Below are 20,760 nucleotides of genomic sequence, written 5' to 3'. Positions count from 1 at the left end.
TGGGCCCCAGACCTGGTTGTGATAAGAAGAGAGGAAGCCCGCAGCCATATCCAAGTAACTCCCCATTCAGACCTAGGCACTGGGCCTTTCCTAGCCATGTGGGGAAGGATACCTCAGAAGTGAGCTGTGCTGTCTTGCTTTATTAAGCATTTGACTTTTTCCTAGTAACATGGAATGCTCATAAAAGCACTTCCTAATCCATTCTACCATGGCAGGATGATCTTAGTGTGGGACCTACAGAGGTCGACTTTCTTTAGCTTTCTGTTGCAACAGATGCCTGTTGTCTGGGAGAACTCAGCAATCTTGCTACACACACACACACACACACACACACACACACACACACACACACACACTTGCCTAGGTCTGAAACCATGAGTTATTTGTTGTGTTGTTTTGGGGTTTTGGTTGGTTGGTTGGTTTTTTGTTGTTTATTTTGATGCCAGTTGGGCCTTAGAGTGCTAATGGTCTTCTTGTCCCGTGTCTCAGCCATAACCCAGACCATCAAATGTGCCCATGAGCGTTCTGTGCACCTCTTCATTGACTCCTTGCAACACAGCAACCTGCAGAACACAGGCTTCCAGTGCAGCAACATGGACAGCTTCAGTCAGGGTCTATGTCTGAACTGTAAGAAGGGCCGTTGCAACAGTCTGGGCTATGACATCCGCAGGGATCGGCCACGCAAGAGCAAGACACTCTTCCTCATCACCCGAGCCCAGTCTCCCTTCAAAGGTGAGTGTTGTTTAAATATCGGCCCTCGCCCGCCCTTCCGGATAAAGCACACCAAACCAACACTGTTCCACGTGGAGAGATTTAATGGGAGAACGAGACAAGGGAAAGGGGTGAGAGAAAGAAGAGAAAAGAGAGAGGGAGAGAGAGAAGGAGTCTGTCTTTTATTTGGAATGTGTCTTAACTACTCCCAGGTGGAGTTGGGAATTGAACCTAAAGGTTTACTGGAAATGTATGGCTGTTGCCATGGCAACAGTAACCAAACAGTGTCGCTGTGGGAGGTAAAGGCAATTCTTGATACCAACATTCCTCCCTTTTTCTTATCATAAAAAGAAGGAAAAAGGGGAAGGGGAAGCTGATGGTGAAGGGGGGATAAGTGTCTCTTAGGCTACTTCCTGCTGTCTTGGGACATCGTCAATGTCCAGGTACAGCTGACTTTCACCATCACAGCCCATTTGGTAAATGTTCACATCAGGTTCCTCAGTGGACAGCAGCTGGTAATCCTGTAACAGGAACTGATTAATAGTTTGATTAGAAATTTTTTGTATCTGTCATTGAAGGAATGTAGAGACAAGATTAATGAGTCAGGGAGGGAATAGTAACGCCAGAAAGATGACTAGAAAGGGTGTGATGAAAGGGAGTAGCCACTTCCATGTAGGGTGTGTGAAAAGTCCAGGAACTGAAGCAAAAGGTGGAATGACAGGTTGGTGCCATTTATGGGGGGGTGGGGGGGAGTGTTTGTCCAGTCTTAGAGTTGACTGTTGCTAGGCAACTGTAGAGCGAAGCATACCTGGCTGTTCCCAGGTAGCTGTAGTGGTGGAACTTAGACAGAACACCAACAGCGAGTGTCCTACCTTAGAGGTTCCAGAACTCTTCTGGGCTGCAGTATCAAGAGAAGGAAGTCAGGGAGGAAGAGCTGTAGGCATGAACAAACTTGTAAGGATCAGTCAACACTCTGCTCCAAGAGGTCACAAAGTCTTTTAGCATTGTCTCACCCACCAGTGACCCTCCCAGTGCCCTTGTCCACTAACAAGAGCCCCTCTCAGAGACTTGGTGCAGTTCAGCAGTAGCGAATTTGTTGGAAACAATTATTTCTCTTTATTTCAGTAAACTGTCTTGCTCCAGGGTCATCTAACGAGGACAGTACCACATTGCTGTGGAGGGGACTTACCAGACTGCCTAAAACCAGTCAGGGATAAGACTGGAGCCTATGCTCCCAGTCTCCCAGTTCTTCATTCCTTCCAATGAGCAAGGCTCTCGTGGGTCCGAGCTACTGTCCCTCACCATGGAGATCGATGTGTCTATAGCCATATCAGATTGTCCTGGGGAAGCTATAGATGACACCCTGGGAGACTTACCTGTTCAATTCTGCAATCAATAAATCAACATACATAAGGGTAGCCATCCACTCCTACGTGGCTATGTAAACACTTTTTCATTACTTTTATCTATCATACAATATATGAGGAGGGATGGGAAATGTGCTACAGTACGCTTATGACCATCAGAGAACAACCTGTGGAAGTCAGTTCTCTGTCCACTGTGGGCCTCAGGGATTGAATTAAGGTTATTGGGCTTGTTGACCAGCACCTTTACCCTCTGAGCCGCATTCTAAACCCTGATTTAAATACTTCAGAAAAGAAAAAAAACAAAGCAGGATGCCATTCCTCATGCCAACGCCCACTCAAGGGCTCTGAGAAATGCATGGCTGATAAATCAGACAGCACAGAAATGAAACATTCCAATCTTGCAAAACATTCTACTGGTGGTGCAGGTACAAGCGTTTAATGCAGGCCACGTAACTGCTCCTTCTCCAGTGACCGTGGTCACCTCTGATGTGGGCTTCTGGCCACCACCCACCATTTTGAAAATCACTTGTAGAACCTTAAAAAGAACACGTTTGCTCAACTTCGGTGTACAGAGAGAGACATGTAGTAGTGCTGGGCATTTTTGATCAGGGTCTGGTATGACAAGGTAAATGTCACCTCCTGATTAACATGGCCCACGTCCCCCTGGCTCCTGAGATACTTGACAAAACCACCAGAGAATCTATCTCTCTACAACCCTCCATGCCAGAACTCAGGTAAACACCACTAAGTGCAGCTTTGGCAGAAGCAGAGCTGGAAATGGCCACCAGTGGATCTAGGTAATTTATCAGTCCTCACTCTCTTGGGAGGAACCGGTTCCAGCTGGAAGGCTGTTTGTAAAGGATACGGAGTCTGTATTAAGCCTTGCTTACTAATGCTGGGTTGGAGTCACCGGGCTCTGAGTACTCAGAGGAGGTAGCCTGGTAGAGGGAGAGACACTTGATGGAGATGTGGGCCTTTGCCTGGCATCGCGCTGGATTTATTATCACAGTAACGGGATAGGGGGAGGGGAGACAGAGACAGGGAATGCCGCAGTTTATGGGATGTGTTTCATTGAGATTTCCTAGAAGTGCTTTGAGGTCAGAGGGGTGACGTCACTCGTGAGTCGTAGATACCATATCTATATATTGTATACTGTATGCTGTATAATGTATACTATATCTAGTTGAAGCTGGCTTGGCTTTGAGTCTTTGTTCCTTTAGCTTCTTACAGACTCCAAAGTGTCTGACCCAGACCTAGAGTGACCTCATTCCTCCCTGACTCCCAGGACCTCCTCTAGGTGACCGACCAGTCAAATGGCCACTAGAGATGTCCGTCTGTCTGATTTTTCTCATCTAATTCTTTGGAAGCTTTCACTATAATCTAGGATGAGTTTCAAAAGAACCAGTGAGAAAGATCCACATAAGGAAGGCCAATTTGTGGCTGCAAAGTAAGGAGTGTCAGGGCGTGTGGGACAGTCCCTAAAATGGGCCTTTCCACTGGGTCTCATCTGCCTGGCCAGTCCTGCAGAGAGGGCATCTCCTAGGAGGCAGAGAAACCCACCACTTTCAGGAGCTGTGAGGAGGGTTCCATCTCAAAGACAGGTGGTTGAGTTCCAAAGAGGGCACAGGGTGTTGGTGGCAAAAAAAAAAAAAAAAGAAAGAAAAGAAAAAAGAAAAAAAGAAACAAACTCTGGGTCCTGATTTCCAGCTGAGGACTGTTATTACCACAATACAATGAAGACCCACAGCAAAAGTTGTTGAAAACAGCTAACCAACACAATTTCCCACAAGTATACACACATGCATACATGTACACATTCTAAATCATGTACCCCTAGGCATACATATATGTTTATACATATCTACACATATACACACATATACATGCATAAACATACACACACATTTATAAACATACATGCATACACATGCATATATACTTGAATGAACATGCATCTGCATACATATACACATGAATACAGCCATCTACACATTTTAAAACATATTTATTATATATAAACACATACATGCACATACAGAAATATACATACACACAAAAATATACACTTGTACACAGATGCAGAGAGATAATCATACACATGAATATATAAACACATGCACAAACCATATACATATATGTGTAAGTGCATACATACATGCATATATATGTATATACATATACACACATACATTCAGATACATGCATGTGAATGCATACATGCAGACACACAGAGGCATGTATACATGTGCACATATACTCTGATGCACCACACGCCAATGTATAGATACATCGACACAGACACATATGCACTCTTACATATTACCCTATCTTCTCTCTTAGGCAGTCGATAAAACCCTAACAAGCTACCCACCAAAGGGGCAGGTGCCCAGTCTTGTTGCATCTGGGCATCAAGCTATGGGACCCTAAGTGTTGAACTTAGATATGACTGCTAGAATACACATCTCACACACATGTACTTATACAGTCCCTGCTCTGGGTCAATGACTCCCATCCCCTGCCTCAGCACTCAGGGCCACACCATCCTTGGGCCCTTAGTCCTATGAGTGTCAGCTACCCTGAAGTTTAGGAGCAAGTTCTTAGCACTGCACGAAAGTGCTGGGTAGCTCAGGCCTATATCTCAGTGAGGTAAACTCCATGCCAGGGGAGCAAACGCCTCTGTGATGTTGGCGGAGAGGGTCATAAGAGCTTGGAGCTACTCATGGTTCACGGCAATAACATAAGTAAATAAAGGACAGGAAACAAAACATTTACCTTTCACAAATTCTATACCTTGGGTTCACCATGGCCACTATGAGAAGAAAGTTCTTGGTTTTTGTTTATTTTAATACATTGCACTAGTAGAGTCCACAGGAATGAGAATCCAGGATTTTTTTTTTCACTTTTTTTTTTCTTTTCTTTTTTTTCAGAGCTGGGGACTGAACCTAGGGCCTTGCACTTGCTAGGCAAGTGCTCTACCACTGAGCTAAATCCCCAATCCAGGATTTTTTATGGCATAGGCTCACCCCAGATTTCTCTCTGAAGGGAGTCACCTCACCTCATTCCAGGTCAGCAGACTCCTGCAGGCCTTTTATCTACAAGATGTGAATCCATTTCTCCTGTCAGAACACAGGCTTCTCTGGACTCTTTGAAGTCACAGGGTAATTTTTTGGGGCAAATCATTTTATTAGCAACCCAATTAAACACATCATAAGGTGAGCAAGCAAAGCCGTCATGCTCTCTCCCCTAATCTCTGTAATTCTACCAGAATTAATAAAAATGTTTATACACATTCAAATAAGAATAAATTAGTTCTTGGCTAGGGGCTGAACTCAGAGTCCTGCACATGCTAGATGAACTCTCTCCCTGCTGAGCTGAATCCTGACCTAAAATGCTTTTTCGTACTTCAAGATTCTCCAAAAGGGTGGCCGCATTCATGCAGAGTTCCAGCGTAGACATGGAGTCTGCAGCGATGCTCTGTGAATACTGGTGGCCCTGACATCATGGAGGAATACCCACCCCCACTCACCCACCCACCACACGCACGCACGCACCCGAGAGTACCCACACACCCTTATCATTCCATTATATCATTTTAACTGTTTTGAGTTTTTAAGACAGGACCTCAGTATGAACCCTAAGCTGGCCTCAAACTTGTGGCAGTCCTCTGCCTCAGCCTTCCAAGGTCTGGGATTGCAGATGTGTGCCACCACATCTGGCTTTCTACCTTCGTATTCTGGTCTCCCGACCAGTTCTACTCCCAGCAGCCACACAGCTCTCCCATCATAGATTGTGTGAGCTCATGGGGCCTTGATGATCAGGTCTAACAGAGTACTGCCCCCCAAAATCTCCAGACTGCAGCCTCCCAGATGTGGAAGTCTGTCTCCTCCCATTGAGCACTTTGGAAGAGTCAGCATATATCTAATTTAGGAACAAGAAACTCTTACCCGACAGGAGACAGGAAAGAGGTCTCTGATGTAGGGTCAGTTCATGATGGAGGTCATCAGGGAAGGGTGTGGGGGAGCTATTTTCCCTGGGCTACTTCAGGGTCAAGCATTTGCCATGGATTTTAAAGGGTACCCAAGACTTGCCGGACACCAACATTAGTTGACAGGAGAAGGATCTTTTGCAACCAGAACTCCTGGTTTGGAATTCCATTCCTCTTTTCATCATCTGGATAACTGTAGATCTCTAACCCCTCTGAAATTCATCAAGACCATCAGCATCCACCAGTGTAGGGCTTGGCTGAGAAACAGGCCCCCACTGTCTGGCCTGGGTCTGCGGAAGAAAGCAAGTGGAACTCTGCGGGGGTGGGGATAGAAAGGAAGTTGGCAAGGGCTGGGGCAGCACCTGAATGTGACATAGGGGCGGGGGAGGGGGAGCAGAGGAAAGAGCAGGCCTTGGGAGGTCCCAGAAGAGCTGAGAGGAGGGAGGGGCTGGTGCTGACTGTGGAGGTGCAGCTGTTGGAGAGTCAGCTCCAGAGCAAGCGGGGGCAGAGGAAGGTCACTGGCTTCTTCGCTCAGCACCTCCCTAGTGCCCAAACCCACCCAGAAGCCAACTGGCAAGAGAACATGCAGATACTGCCAGAATCACATTCCAGGTTCAGAGCTAGGCAGAGAAGAGGAGGGGGGAGAGGAGAAGGGAGGAGAAGGTACGGGGAGAGGGGAGGGATAGGGGAGAGGGGAGGGGGAGGAGAGGGGAGGAGAAGGGGGGAGAGGGGAGAGGGGGAGGAGGAGGTGCTTGCATGTGTAGGGGACCCCAGGGGGTACCTGCAGCGAAAGACAGACAGCATGTTGCCATTATTTGATTTCACTAAGAGAACCAAATATGAGGGTTGGGTATGTGGCTCAGTTAGTAGAGACCTCACCTAGCCATGCATGAAACCCTGGGTTCAGTCCCCTGCACTGCATAAACGATGTGGTGTTACGGATTGGTAATCTCAGTGCTTGGGAGGCAGAGGCAGGAGGATCCTCAGTTCAAGGCCAACCTCTGTTACAGAGCAAATTCAAACTAGCCTGGGCTACCTGAGACCCTGTCTCAGAAAAACAAAACTGAAAAAAGAGAACCAAAAACCAAGGGGGCAGATGGATAAAACAGTATGTCGGGGTGTAGCTCTGTGTGCCCCAGCGAAGGTCCTTGATTGTTCTTTCTCATTACAGTCAGGGGAGGGGAGCTTCTTTATGGATCTTTGACAAAGAGCCTACTATGTGCTCCATAGGTGTCTAATGAATTCTATCGTCTTGTGATGATTCCAGCAGTGACAAGATTTCCTCCCCTAAGATCGTGCTCGGTGAAGCCCACCGGACGTGTCAGAGGGTGGCAGGTCTCACTGCCAGCTCCACTGAGGCCAGGGCTCTTGTTCTCTTGACTGCTTTTTAAGCACTTTGCTAGACTCCTTTGCCCAAAAAGAGAATAATTAAAATACTTACTGTAAAAGGTGTGGCTCTTGGAGAAAAGCCCTCTCCAGGGAAGTGGTTATAGACTCTGGCGATATCCTGTCTCCTGGGTCTTCTGGGACTATGTGGACTCCCACATCCTGTTGTGTTAAGTTCGCTCTTATTTGCCGTAGACAATTTCAGGCACTGTGCTTCTAACTGTAGCTTTTCTTTTCTTCCATCAAATGAAATTGCTTTGGAAAACATCTTTTAAAATACTTATTTTTTAAATTGTTTGTGTGTATGTGTATGTGTGTGTATGTATGTGTGTGGCATATGAGTGCAAATGTGTGTGTGTGTGTGTGTGTGTGTGGGGTGTGTGTGTGTGTGTGTGTGTGTGTGTGTGTGTGTGTGTGTGCATATGAGTGCAGGATCCACGGAGGTCAGAAGAGACTACAGGACCTCTGGAGTTACGGGCAGTTGTGTGTGCTAAGAATCAAACTTGGGTCCTCTGCAAGAGCAGTATATGCTCTTAACTACTGAGCTGTATCTTCAGCCATCTCTCCAGCTCTTGGGAAACAAAAACAATATCTTTTAGTGGCTTCTAAGAGTAAGTCACATGGTTGGGGATGTGGTCTCGGAGTCAACTATCCAACTTTACTATTGGTCGTTATAATGACCAACAGTCATTAGTCACCAGAAGGCAAGCAATGTGCTTCGCTTTCTAGAAGCCTCCGTTTCTTCCTTCAGGCGATGACCTCACCAGGAAGATTAAGCCAGAAACAATGTGACGAAAACTAAGTCCATTGCACAAGAAGCTCAGCCTCTGTGACACAGCAAAGCATGACACAGCAGCTGCCAAGACTGTAACGAATAGCAAAGCAGCATGCTCAGTCTTCCCAGCTACTCGGGAGGCTGAGGCAGGAGGATCACTTGAGTCCTGGAGTCTAAGACAAGCCTGCCTAATATAACCAAAACCCAGTCTTAGAAACAAGTCATTCTTTTACCAGTACTGATTACTTGATTTCTTTTTATTTATTTCATTTATTTGTTTGTTTAGATTTTTGAGGAAGGGTCTCTCTGTGTCGTGGCTGTCATGGAGCTTGCTATGTAGACCTAGCTGGTCTCACACTCACAGTGATCCTCCTGCCTCTATCTCCTTAGTGCTGGGATTAAAGGCATCCACCTCCACGTGGCCCTGGTTTATTATTAGTTAAATAGTTATTTTGACTTTTTCTTCAACTTAAATCTCTTTTTACATTTTTATCATCTTTCTTGGGATATACAGAAGCTGTTGATATTGATCTGGGGGCGGTTGGTCTCAGGATATAAACATTTAAGAGTTTAGCCACTGTAGTTAGGCTGTCTGAGCTTACATCTCCATAATGCTACTTGCCGCTAGCAGTGTGATCTTCAGAAAGTCACTGAACCTCTGTGTGCTACACATTCCTCTGTAAAATAAATGAATAGTAGAATTAGTTGCTGTGAGGGTTAAGTGAGATAATAATATCGCTTGCTGTGAGAGTTAAATGAGATAATTCCTGCAAGTCACCTGGTGAAACATTCAGTTCTACTCACTCATGCCCAATATCATGGGGCTAAACATGCGGCCCACACCAAGCACCCCTATAATAAAAGGCTGAAGTGAAAATCTATAGCTCTGGGATATTCCATGCTTGGGAATACATCCACCTCCTGCTTGGAACAGCACAAGAGGCCAGCCCCCATCCCTTGCTTTGCCCACAACCCAGAGCACCTTCCCTAGTGCCTGCAGCCTGTGTCCTAGGCACATCTTCCCTCTCTGCCTTGGTTTAATTTATAGCACTGCCTACTCAGTACAGGGTCCCCCTGGCAACCACCAAACAGTGTAAGACCCCCCCATGCCCAGGAGCATCTGGGATGAGAAGCCAGGATCCTTCCTCCCACAGCTGTTACCCAAGTGTTTAGGACTTGGTCTTGGGCCAGTAGCTCTGGTCTGTTTTTCACCTGCTGCCTTTTGTGACTTCGGAATGTCCAGCTTGAGGTTCTGAGCACTGAGGTGCAGGGTCTGACTGTATTGAAGTAGGCAAGAAAAAAGCCTTCCTTCCAGAACCCTGCACACCGGATGACTGGCAAAGCAAACAGCTCGAGGCCCAGGAGATCTAGAGCCAGAGCCTGCCTATTCCCACAGGAATGTGGGCTCGGGGGACCTGCAAAAGCTTGATGCTAGGAACTGCCTAGAAGATGGCTATATAGCCATTAAGGCCTGAGAGCACAACAGTGGGAAATGGCCCCATTGTCCAGTCCCTAAAACGTTCATCTCTGTTGATTTGCTAAAGGGGACCATGGCCCGGTGTATGAAAGTCCAACATATGTACAACCTAGAAGCCAGTAAGAATGACAGTTCAGTTCTATTCTTCAGTGTGCCACTGTGTGTGTGTGTGTGTGTGTGTGTGTGTGTGTGTGTGTGTGTGTGTGTGTGCTCCACCTCTTTGAGACAAGGTCTTTCCTTGTCCTGGAACTTCACCAAGTTGTCAGGCTAGCGAGCTCCAGGGATCCTTGTGTATCTCCCTCTAATCTCATAGCAGCTGGGATTCCAAGCAAATTCACTACACCTGGTTTCTTATGTAGAGAATGAACTCAGGGCCTCACACTTGTGAGACAAGTCCTTTAATGACTGAGCCATCTCCCTAGTCCCCAATCCCACTAGCTTTTGACAAACAGTATTTATTTCTTTTGTTTCTGTAGTGCTGGGGATAAAAGCAAGGCCTCCCACATGTCCGGTCTCTCACAGAGCTGTCCCCAGCCGCCATCATTATGATTCTGCATACAGTATGAGTCCTGTGTCATATTCAGGCTATATAGAAAAGGAAGAAGACTGATCACACCCACAGTCCCACTAATCAGGGTGAAAAAACTTGTTAACATTTTGGTGCCTAACCATTTAAACTTTTTCCTCTGCATTTTTAAATTAAAAAAAAAAGTACAGGAGTTTAAATTTGTAATTCCTATATAAATAGTTGAGCAGGGGAGTGTATAACCCTAGTGCTATGGAAACTGAGGCAGGAAGATTGTGAATCTGAGTCCAGCCCAGGTCCTACAAGATCCTGCCTCATTTAAAACGTGCACTCAGTTGGTAGAGTGCTTGCCTGGCTTGTACAAAGTTCTGGGTTTGATCCCTAGTGCTGAATAAGCCAGGCATGGTGGAGCATGCCTGGGATCCCAGCACTCATGGAGGTAAAGCAGAAGGGTCAGAAGTTCAAGGCCATCCTCAACTACATAGGCAGTTCAAGGCCAGCCTGGGCTACATGAGATACTGCCTCAAAAGAAGAAGTGGGGGGGAGGTCCTTTTTTTCCCTCCTCCCCATTTTGGCCCCTCTCTTCCCTCCTCCACCTCTAGTTTATCATTACCAGTTCAAGATCCAGTTCATCAATCAAATGGAGAAGCCAATAGAGCCTACTTTTACCATGACACTGCTGGGGACAAAAGAAGAAATAAAGAAAATTCCCATCACCCTGTAAGTGCTGAGCAACCCATCTGTGCTGATGGCGTTGTTTCTCTTACAGACTCTACTTTTCATTGGGGACTTCCCACCATGGCTGCCCCAGACATGCTGGTCAATGGAACACTTACCCAATCCTCTCTCACACTACATCTCAGGCTCACTCAGCTCAGGGAAGGAACTCTGAGCACTATCTGTGAACGTGATGGCTCACCTTCGCCCGGTGAGCAAAGAGAAGCCAGAGGTGGTTCCACTCAGGTGTACAAAGCAGACAAGACCCAGGTTGGGAGAAGGTGTGAGGGAGGGGCGGAGGTCCTCACAAAGACTCCTGAAAACCTTTCCAGTGAGTTCAGGAAAACGTGTCTAGAAATAAAACTGCAATTACTTCCCTCGTTGAAAGTGTGCAAGCTCGGTCAGCCAGGAGAGCCAGCCCAATCCGACCACTGCCCCATGACATACCTGCTCACACCAGCGGCCCCACAATACCTCACTCCGAGACCACCCCTTGCCCTAGCTTTCCCAGCCAGAAAATGACCATCACCTTTTCTGGCATCTCAACCCTCCCTATAGACCCCCTCAGGAAGTGGCATGAGCTGAACATTCCTTTTAGGGACAGCTCTTAGCTTCCTAAAGATTGTCCCTAGCTTAATACTCACCATTGTAGTGCTCTGCTGGGAGGGTGTGTTGCAGGATTTACCCTTAGGGTGGGTGCTAACAGCCCAGCAGCTGTGTAGACACCCACACCATCTTTACTACACTTGGCAGAAGGAGCTGAGATGAGCCATTCCAGGGAATTCTCCATTCAGCTGGCCTCACCTAGAGGAAGCGTTACCTCTGTATTGTCAATAATTTACCCAGAGAGATTGTTCTGGATTATAGAATGGGCACCACTGAGCTGGCCTCTCTCTCTCTCAGTGAAGGGGCACTGTATGGTCTTGGAGACCGGTAAGCCAAACAGTAACAGTGCCTCACAGTAGCGTACCAGTCTTGCTGTGAGTCAATGAATCCTTTCCTATATATTTTTTTCCTGTCCTGTTAATAGATGGTTCTGTTTATACTGAGAGGGCCCCTTTTCAGGAAAAATGTGTAGTATGGGTTGTCTGTGTGAATAAGCTACAGAGACTGTCCAGACGTATCACTCAACCCCAGCAAGCTAAAAGATGTTAACTCCATTCATAACAGCAACATAGATCCTTTTTGATGTGATAATACAGAAAATAGTATGGCTTCCTGATTTTATTACTGGGGAAACCCTTTTCAGTCAGCCATATCTATTGCTAATATTGTTTATTAAACATCAGTTTTGGGGATGCAACAAAGACACCCACCAAAGTCACTTAGGTACCCAGCATGTGTGCCTTGGTGGCACTTGTGTGCTACAGATAGACTCAGTTAATGGATTTCCTTCCTATTTTCAAGGGGCGAAGGAATTACCAGCAATAAAACCTATTCCTTACTTATCACGCTGGACAAAGACATCGGCGAGTTGATCGTGCTCAAGTTCAAGTGGGAAAACAGCGCAGTGTGGGCCAATGTCTGGAACACAGTGCAGACCATCATGCTATGGGACGCAGAGCCTCACTACGCGGGCCTCATTCTGAAGACCATCTGGGTCAAAGCTGGAGAGACGCAGCAAAGGTGACAGTAACCTCTCCTCAGTCACAGGGAACGGGTATGGGAGCATCCTGGTGATGGGGTGCAGGGGAGACATGGCCTCCCCTGCTCACTCAGCCCAGAGTGGAAGACAAAGATGAACACTAAGATCTTCTGACTGCTCAGTCGCTTCTTTCCAGCTGTGGCTGTCACCAGCAACTTCCTCTGGAGTCTGAGGCGTCACACAGCCCAGGGTGTGGACAGGGCACTGGGGAAGGACTACTGGGAGCTACACATTAGGCTTTGTTGTTGAGCCAAAAAGGGGCCTGAGAGGCTGCAATCCCAAGATCTGTCCTTCCTACCTCCCTTTCTTCTCCCGTCCCTCTCCCCCTTCTCTGTCTCTGTGTGTGCGTCTCTTTTGCTCTATATTTATTATGTTTCTTTCTGTCTCTCTATTTCTTTGTTTTACTCTGTCTCTGTCTCACCGTCTTTTCCTGTTTCTCCGTTTCTTTGTTTCTTGTTGTCTGCCTCCTCTCTCTCTCTCTCTCTCTCTCTCTCTCTCTCTCTCTCTCTCTCTCTCTCTCTGTCTGTCTCTTGTCATCCCCCCACCTTCTGCCTTAGGTGCCAAAGAGTCACTGGGAAGCTTATTAAATATGCAGAGTTCTTGGGCCCACATGCAGAGCATCTGATCCAGTATCTTGAAAGAGACCTAGGAGAACCCTGAGGAAGCCTGATAAGAACAATGTGACCCCCTAAGACATGCCACTCTTTGTGTGTCATCAGTCCTGGCCCCAAAGTTCCTGGGGGAAAAAGGGGATTGGGATGGGAGTAGGAAAAGAAAGGGAAGTGTGGTCCAGTGGTGCTTACAGACTTAGCAGAGCAGAGGGATATTCAACATACTTTGCCATGGCAACCATGCTTTCCTACAGTGTGACAGGAACTTCTGTGCTTCTGAACGACTTTTCCTAGCTCTGCCTTCTCTGTTCAAGAAATTCCGATTCCCTTTTTTGGCTTAGCAGAGATAGCAAACTTCTGAACTACCTGCCTCCCTCAGCCTCAGTTTCCACTGCCTGGAGCCTGCCCAGGGTAGACTTATGCCTTGGTCCCTTATGCAACTGCACTGTGAGATTTTATCTCCCTGAAGTGCAAAACCATGGCAGTTGCCGGACACATGCGCCACAGCTATCAAATGATCTCCACATGATCATTGAGACAATTAAACTGTTTTTCCTCCCCCTTAGCTATTCTTTCGAGACTTTGAGGGCCCCTTTGGCCCACAGTCCTCCTGAGCACTGCTCCTCTCCACAGTCTCCTGGCAAGAGATAATTGTTCACATAGGGGGCTGTTCACTGTGGCAGTCTGTCTGCCTTGCCCCGCGCGGTGGTATTAAATACCACACTGCTGTCAACACTGATGCACACCGCATGGTACTGAAGAAAAAAGGAGAAGAGGAAAAAGGCATAGTGAGCTCCCAGAGTACAGAGGACATGGGACAGAGTGATCTTAACATTAATCTCACATGACCTGACCAGGATAGCTGGATGCATGAATCAGGAGTCTAGGGCTCGCAGAAGTTCCATAGCTAGTGAGTGTCTCAGCCTAAATCTGCCTTGCTTGGGTCAGACTTTCTTGCTGGTATACTGTTTTAAGTAGTGCCTTTCTCCATTAGTCTGATTTTTCTCTAGCCCAATTGAGCAGAATTGCAACACTGGGTATTAATAATAAAGGTATATGCATTCCTTCCTTGGGGTTGTAGGATGTTCATGCTTAAAAGGGATGGAAAGCTTGAAAATTAGCCTAGTCAATGTTGTGCTTGCCTTACAAGCACAAGGACCCAAAGTTGGGTGTAGTGGCATGAACTTGCAATCTCAGTGTTAGGGAGGTGAAGACAGGTTGCCTGGGACTCCTTAGCCAGCCAGCCTAGCCTACTTTGGTGAGATCCAGGCCAATGAGAGACTCTGTCTGAAAAGAACAAGTTGGCCAATACCTGAAGAATGATGGTTTTCCTCTGGTCCCCAACATGTGCACACACACCTATGTGCACACATGTGAAAACACAACACACACATAAAGGAATAATGGAGGGCAGGAACCCATGAGTTACAGCCTCTGTAGTTTTCTGAGTTGTAAATACTTCTATATGTGTACACAGTACCACATGGCACTGCGGAGGGAGGGGGGCGCACCTGCAAACGCTTGAGCGGTAGCACTCAGAATAGACCCCAGGACACCATTAGGAAAGCAAGATAAATTAATTTTGCTAATGGTATGCCCTATCCACAGGCTTCTCCAATCTGAACAAACCTAGAAACTTGTCAGAATTCAAGTCCTGCCTTAGCAGGCGTAGGTGGGAGCCCAGATTCCTCATTTCTAACAAGCTCGCAGCTGCTACTGATGCAGTCTGTGGACTCTGAATGCCACGATCCCATCATTTTGAAGTCCAGAAACACCAAAGACAGTTGGCTCAGGTTATAGAGACCTGGACTGGATTGCAGTAGGCTTTGAGGGGGCCATGGGCATCCTCAGGAAATAGGCAGTGAGCTAAACATCATGGCAAGCAAGGTCAGTCAAAATTCTGTGTTGGCCAGTCCTACTTCATAGCTCACCACCTGCATAGCCTCAGATAATAACTCTACCTCTTTAAGACTGGGGTCTGTGGTAACAAATGGAAATAAAGCTACCTATCTCATGGGACCAATGTTTAGCACCTTTGGGAATCCAAAGTCGAGACACAAACACAAAACCCTATACTCTCAACCACCCTTCTAAATGCAAGGGATAAAAGAAAAAGCAGGTTAAATAACTCACCCTGTGCCAGTAAGGAGACTGACAGAGAGCTAAGCGAATGATAAATAGACAGAGGTAGATGAATAGACAAAAGGATGGAGGAATATGTGGGCAGAAGGCTAGGTGGGTAGATGAGTAGAGAGAAGGCTAGATGATAGAGATAGATAGATAGATAGATAGATAGATAGATAGATAGACAGACAGATGATAGATAGATAGATAGATGATTGATAGATAGATAATAGATAGACAGATGATAGATAGATAGATGATAGATAGATAGATAATAGACAGACAGACAGACAGATAGATAATGAATAGAACAGTTAGATATAAAACAGCACTCAGACCAAAATAATGGTCAAAGCAATCAGGTGGTTTCCTAAACAAACACCCTAAGGGGGCCAGTGTCAGCACCAGTAGGTAGGAGGGCAGAGTTGCAGGCTCGGCCAGCAAGGCTGAACCCTGGGGAGCTGAGCCACACTGAGGATCTGTGGATGTCTGTCCTGGAATAGGGGAACTGTAAAGAGAGAAACAACCCTCACCCTCAAATCTTTGAAAACTGTTACTAGAAAACACAGAGGAAGCCAGCCCTGGGGGTCTCAATGCAGAGCCCTCTGAGGATTGCTTTCACTGGTTCAAGTTTTATTTTCCCTCTGAAGTTATTAAAAATATATTTAAACCTAAGAATCTAATGTAAAGAAATCATATCACATGCATTATACTGTCAGACTAGTATCCGATAAAAGAGGAAACACGCCAGTAAGCCCCATCTGAAACATCACACCGTGTTTGTTTGTTTGTTCATTTCTCTTCAGAATGACATTTTGCCCTGATAATGTGGATGATCTCCAGCTTCACCCCACCCAGGAGAAAGTCTTCGTGAAATGTGACCTGAAGTCAAAAAGACTGAAGAAGCAAAAGAGCAGATGAGTCAAGAGACCCAAGCATAAAATAAATAGACTATTCTTTATCTGTAATGGTTGCCTTATTCGGAAGCCAAATTACACAAAGGATCATGCATAAACTTAAATAAAGCTGATATGTAAAGGAGGGTGTGTTTTGCTGTTATAAATTAAGCTTTCAAACTATACTGTATGAGATGGCTCAGCATGTAAAGATGTTTGCTTCCTTTTCTGTCCTTGGGGCCAACATGGCAGAAGGACAGACCTTATGTGCTCAAATGGACACACGCAAGCACACACACACACACGCACACACACACACACATGCACACACACATGCACACACACATGCACACACATACACACATACACACATGCACACACACATATACACACATGCACACACACATATACACACATGCACACACACATGCATACACATACACACACATACACACATACATGCATACACATACACACACATACACACATACACGCACCCACACACACACACTCTGTAAAAACCATCTTAAATTGAGCTTAAACACTGTTATACAACTATCTTCAAGTATTAGTACACTAAACATTTCCCGATTTCATCTCTGATTAGATGCTAATCTATGCAAATAAGTTCAAATGTAAGAGACATTTTATACTTGCTATTCCAATTGACAATGTCTTTTACAGTTAAGCCAATTTCCTCATAATCCCTTGCTTTTTTTTTTCTGACCAATTTTTGAACCATGCAGGAAACGTATTTCTTTAGTACACGATTGACATTCCATAAAACAAAATCTCAATTAACCCCTGCTTACAGGTAACTGTGCATCGGCCAAAGTAGTACCACTCTCTAGAAGAAAAAAAAATGTAAATCACAGAAAAGTTACTTCACACACATCAGGCACCTATCGTATCACGACTGACACAGAAGAACTCTACTGCCCTTCTAGCAATAGCAGGGAAAGCTGGAGAGTTTGTATTTTAATGTTTAAATAACTAATAAATGCAATTCTTTTCTTTCACTAATGCAACACAAGGGAAGGAAAAACTCAGGCTGCCACAGTTTCCCATGGACTGAATGCCTGCATCCCCAGAGCTCATGTGTTAAAGCTTCAGGCAATAACGTGGTGGTGGAGGTGAAGTTGTCAGTTCACCGAGCCCCTGGCTGCCTCTCCCTCTTTCTCCTCCCCCCTGTACTCTCCATCTCCGTGTACGTAGCAGGGACTTAGAGACAAAGGTTCACTGTCACCTCTGCTGCTCTGAGTACACAACTCTGATGCCTTTAAGAGCAGGCTTCCCTCCCCACCCCATGAGAAAATGGTATAAGGGATTCGGCAGACTCTAGGTACAAGCCCTATCCTGCAGAGGACCTCTGAGTTCTGGACTCATGTTGGGCAGCTCATAACCACTTGTAATCATAAATTGCAACTCTGTTGCCTTCTTCTGGCCTCTGTAGACTCTGCACTCTGTGCACATATACACAGATATAGCATACATACACATACATTAAAAATAAATATATTGGGGTTGGGGATTTAGCTCAGTGGTAGAGCGCTTGCCTAGCAAGTGCAAGGCCCTGGGTTCGGTCCCCAGCTCTGAAAAAAAGAAAAAAGAAAAAAATGTATTTTTTCATTTGAAACAAAAGGGAATTAACATCCATCTCTTACTTGAAGCCATCTCTCCTGATGAGCTTTCCCATAATGCCTAGCACACGCATCCACACCCCCAAGGCACCATCATGCTACCTCTGGTATAATGTACCATCCCTCCTAATCCTCTCCCCTCAGAGCCTGATCATGGCCTCAATGGACACCAGACCCTTTACCTTAATAACACTTATTCTGGGAGGTAATCGGCCTCAGAATCCTTCATGAACCAACCAAAGGCACACTTTCCTTTTTCGCTATTATATTTGGAAAGTGATTAGAACTCAGCTCTCCTAGGCAGGGTTAGTGCCCTAGAAGAGGATAAAGAGACCTGGGCCCTCAGCTCTCCACCATTGAGAACATGGGACTATGCACTCACCAGAGCACAGATGTGCAGGCAGCCTGGTCTCAGAGCTCCCTGGTTTCAGACATTGAGAGACGACTAGTTAAGCTGTGACGATTTGCCATAGTTGCCAGAACAGAGTCTGTCCATATCAAAGCTCCATTTGCCCCCAAGATAGTTTTAAGCAGCAAATTCTATCACCAAAGCACGTGATGAAAGTGGGTGCGAGGCATGGTTATCGGTTGGATGAGTGTCTGAAGGAATTCAGAGGAGAAGCATGCTGTGTGCATTAGACTGGGATGCACAGAGGCTCCACACAGCCCATGCCTCACCTGCTTTCCACCAGAGCTCAGGAAAGAAAGAAATCCCAACGAGATGCTTGCCCGTGACTCATCCATTTTAAATTATCTCAAGTATCTCCAGATAGGAAGCCTTCCTTTACTAAGAGAATACTATGCGGCTGTGAACATGAGTCAAAGTCCCATGTCCTCACGCCAGCCCTGAAAAAAATGTGGTCTGGCTGGGCCTGGGGAGGCATCAAAGCAACTGGGACCGAGCACTAAAGCAAACACTTCTGGGTGTTGAGGAGACACCATAAATACGTACAATAGGATGCAAGCATAGGACAGAACTGCACTGTCTATGTCTTAGGATTTCTCTTGCTGCAAAGAGACACCGTGACTACAGCAACTCTTATAAAGAAAAACATTACTAGGGCTGGCTCATAGTTCGGAGGTCCAGTACACTGTAGTCATGGTGGGAAGAATAGCCTTGTACAGGCAGACGCGGTGCTGGAGAGATAGCTGAAAGTTCTACTCCTCTACAGGCAGCAGGAAGAGAGGGTATGTGCAAAGAGTCACTGGGCCTGGCTCGTGCACTTGAAATTTCAAAGCCTGCCCTCAGTGACACACTTCCTCTAACAAGGCCACACCCACTCCAACAAGACCACACCCACTCCAACAAGGCCACACCCACTCCAACAAGGCCACACCCACTCCAACAAGGCCACACCCACTCCAACAAGGCCACACCCACTCCAACAAGGCCACACCTCCTAATGCCACTCCCTAAGCATTCAAATAGTAGTCTAGGAAGGTCATTCTTATTCAAACCACCATCCTCTGTCAGGAATGGATATACCTGGAAGAACTCTAAGCAAAAGCAGCAAACTGGTATAGCCACTCCAGGAAGGAGGGAGGAAACCATGGTGTCGTGTTCCCCCAGCCCCGAGACAGCCGTATTCTGCTTCATCTCTAGGTAGTGCTGATGCAGATCTTCATGGTGGCAGCCCTTCTACAAACCGTGCATAGGCACTTTGCGCATGCTGTGTATAAATACCACATTTCACATGATGGGTAAAAAACAAGGAATGAAATACAGAGTTAAACACATTCCTACTACAGAACCGTGTCTTTCTGACATTTATGTAAATTTCACGGGCGATATAGTTAGCAATTATTTCATCTTTAGCAAGAGGATTTTTGAAGTGACACATACGTCATAACATTTTGGGCCGAGAACTCCACAGGCATACAAGATGGCAAGGGGTTAATCTAAGCATTCGAAACTCCTTCTTAGTGTGTCCAAATCTGGGTGCCAATTCTGTTGGTGGTGGATTGCGTTCCCCGGGGGGAGGTACGTTCATCACCATCACATTTTAAAAAGTACATTCGAGCAGGGAAGTCGAAGAAGAAAACTGAATAATGCAGCCACATCTGTTCGTTGCACAAGAGACACACTGGCTGGAGCGGTGATTACACATGCTCTCCAAAGACAGCACTGATTTAGGAGCCCACTCAAGAGGCACACTGGCATCTTGCCCTTCTGGCAAAACCTTGTCCATGCTTCTTCTTGTGAGAAACAGAGATAGATATCGCTCTGGGGCTACACTGTAGCTGCGCTGTGAGGCCTGTGAGGAGAGACAGGGCAACACTACAACCCACATTTGGTGTGCAATCGAGGCAGGTTGACTACAAGCAGCACAAACATTTTGTTGGCCTCATGCATCTGTGGGGTAGCAAAGGAAGAGACAGGTATCTACCACCAGGAGATCCAATGACCTCTTCTGAAACACACACACACACACACACACACACACACACACACACACACACACACACACGTTACCATATCACTTTCCCAAATATTTCAACACTTTGCAGTCATACCAGTTATGTCTAAGAACTCATTCCTACTTACTACCTCCTACCAAAGCAAAAATAAACCCATGGCTCCTTTGAATTTTTACAACGCAGCAAGTATCAAGGACCTTGGTATATTTCCATGCCTCCTGCTGAGTTTTAGGGTCTTCCTGTGTCTATTAGTGGGAGTCACTTGTTCAATTCTATTCTTCCATAAAACCGGCCTTCTTGTTAGATTGATTGCAAAACTACACATTTCATTAAATACATTATTCTATTATATTTTGGCCTCCTTGTAAATATTTTCCCAAATCTACTCCTATTTTACTTTATGTCTCTGTCTCTCTGTATATGTTCTGTCTCTCTGTGTGTATCTGACTCTCTCTCCTTCTTTCTGTCTCTGTTGCTCTCTC

The 20,760-nt window shown here is 46.1% G+C and overlaps 1 protein-coding gene across 1 annotated transcript in view; it reads left to right on the top strand.

Moving 5' to 3' along the window:
- The window catches only part of Lipc (lipase C, hepatic type), a 125,386-nt gene extending 109,021 nt beyond the window's left edge, over window positions 1–16,365 (top strand). Inside the window, exons 6-9 of the mRNA XM_032909942.1 lie at window positions 490–732; window positions 10,830–10,947; window positions 12,352–12,570; window positions 16,131–16,365. Coding sequence (XP_032765833.1) covers window positions 490–732; window positions 10,830–10,947; window positions 12,352–12,570; window positions 16,131–16,245 — 695 coding nt within the window. The 3' untranslated portion in view covers window positions 16,246–16,365. The remainder of the gene's footprint in view (window positions 1–489; window positions 733–10,829; window positions 10,948–12,351; window positions 12,571–16,130) is intronic.
- Window positions 16,366–20,760: the final 4,395 nt, after the last annotated feature.

The sequence above is a fragment of the Rattus rattus genome, chromosome 8, assembly GCF_011064425.1.
Source record: "Rattus rattus isolate New Zealand chromosome 8, Rrattus_CSIRO_v1, whole genome shotgun sequence".
Taxonomy (NCBI): Eukaryota; Metazoa; Chordata; class Mammalia; order Rodentia; family Muridae; genus Rattus; species Rattus rattus.
This window is presented reverse-complemented; position numbering and strand designations above follow the sequence as displayed.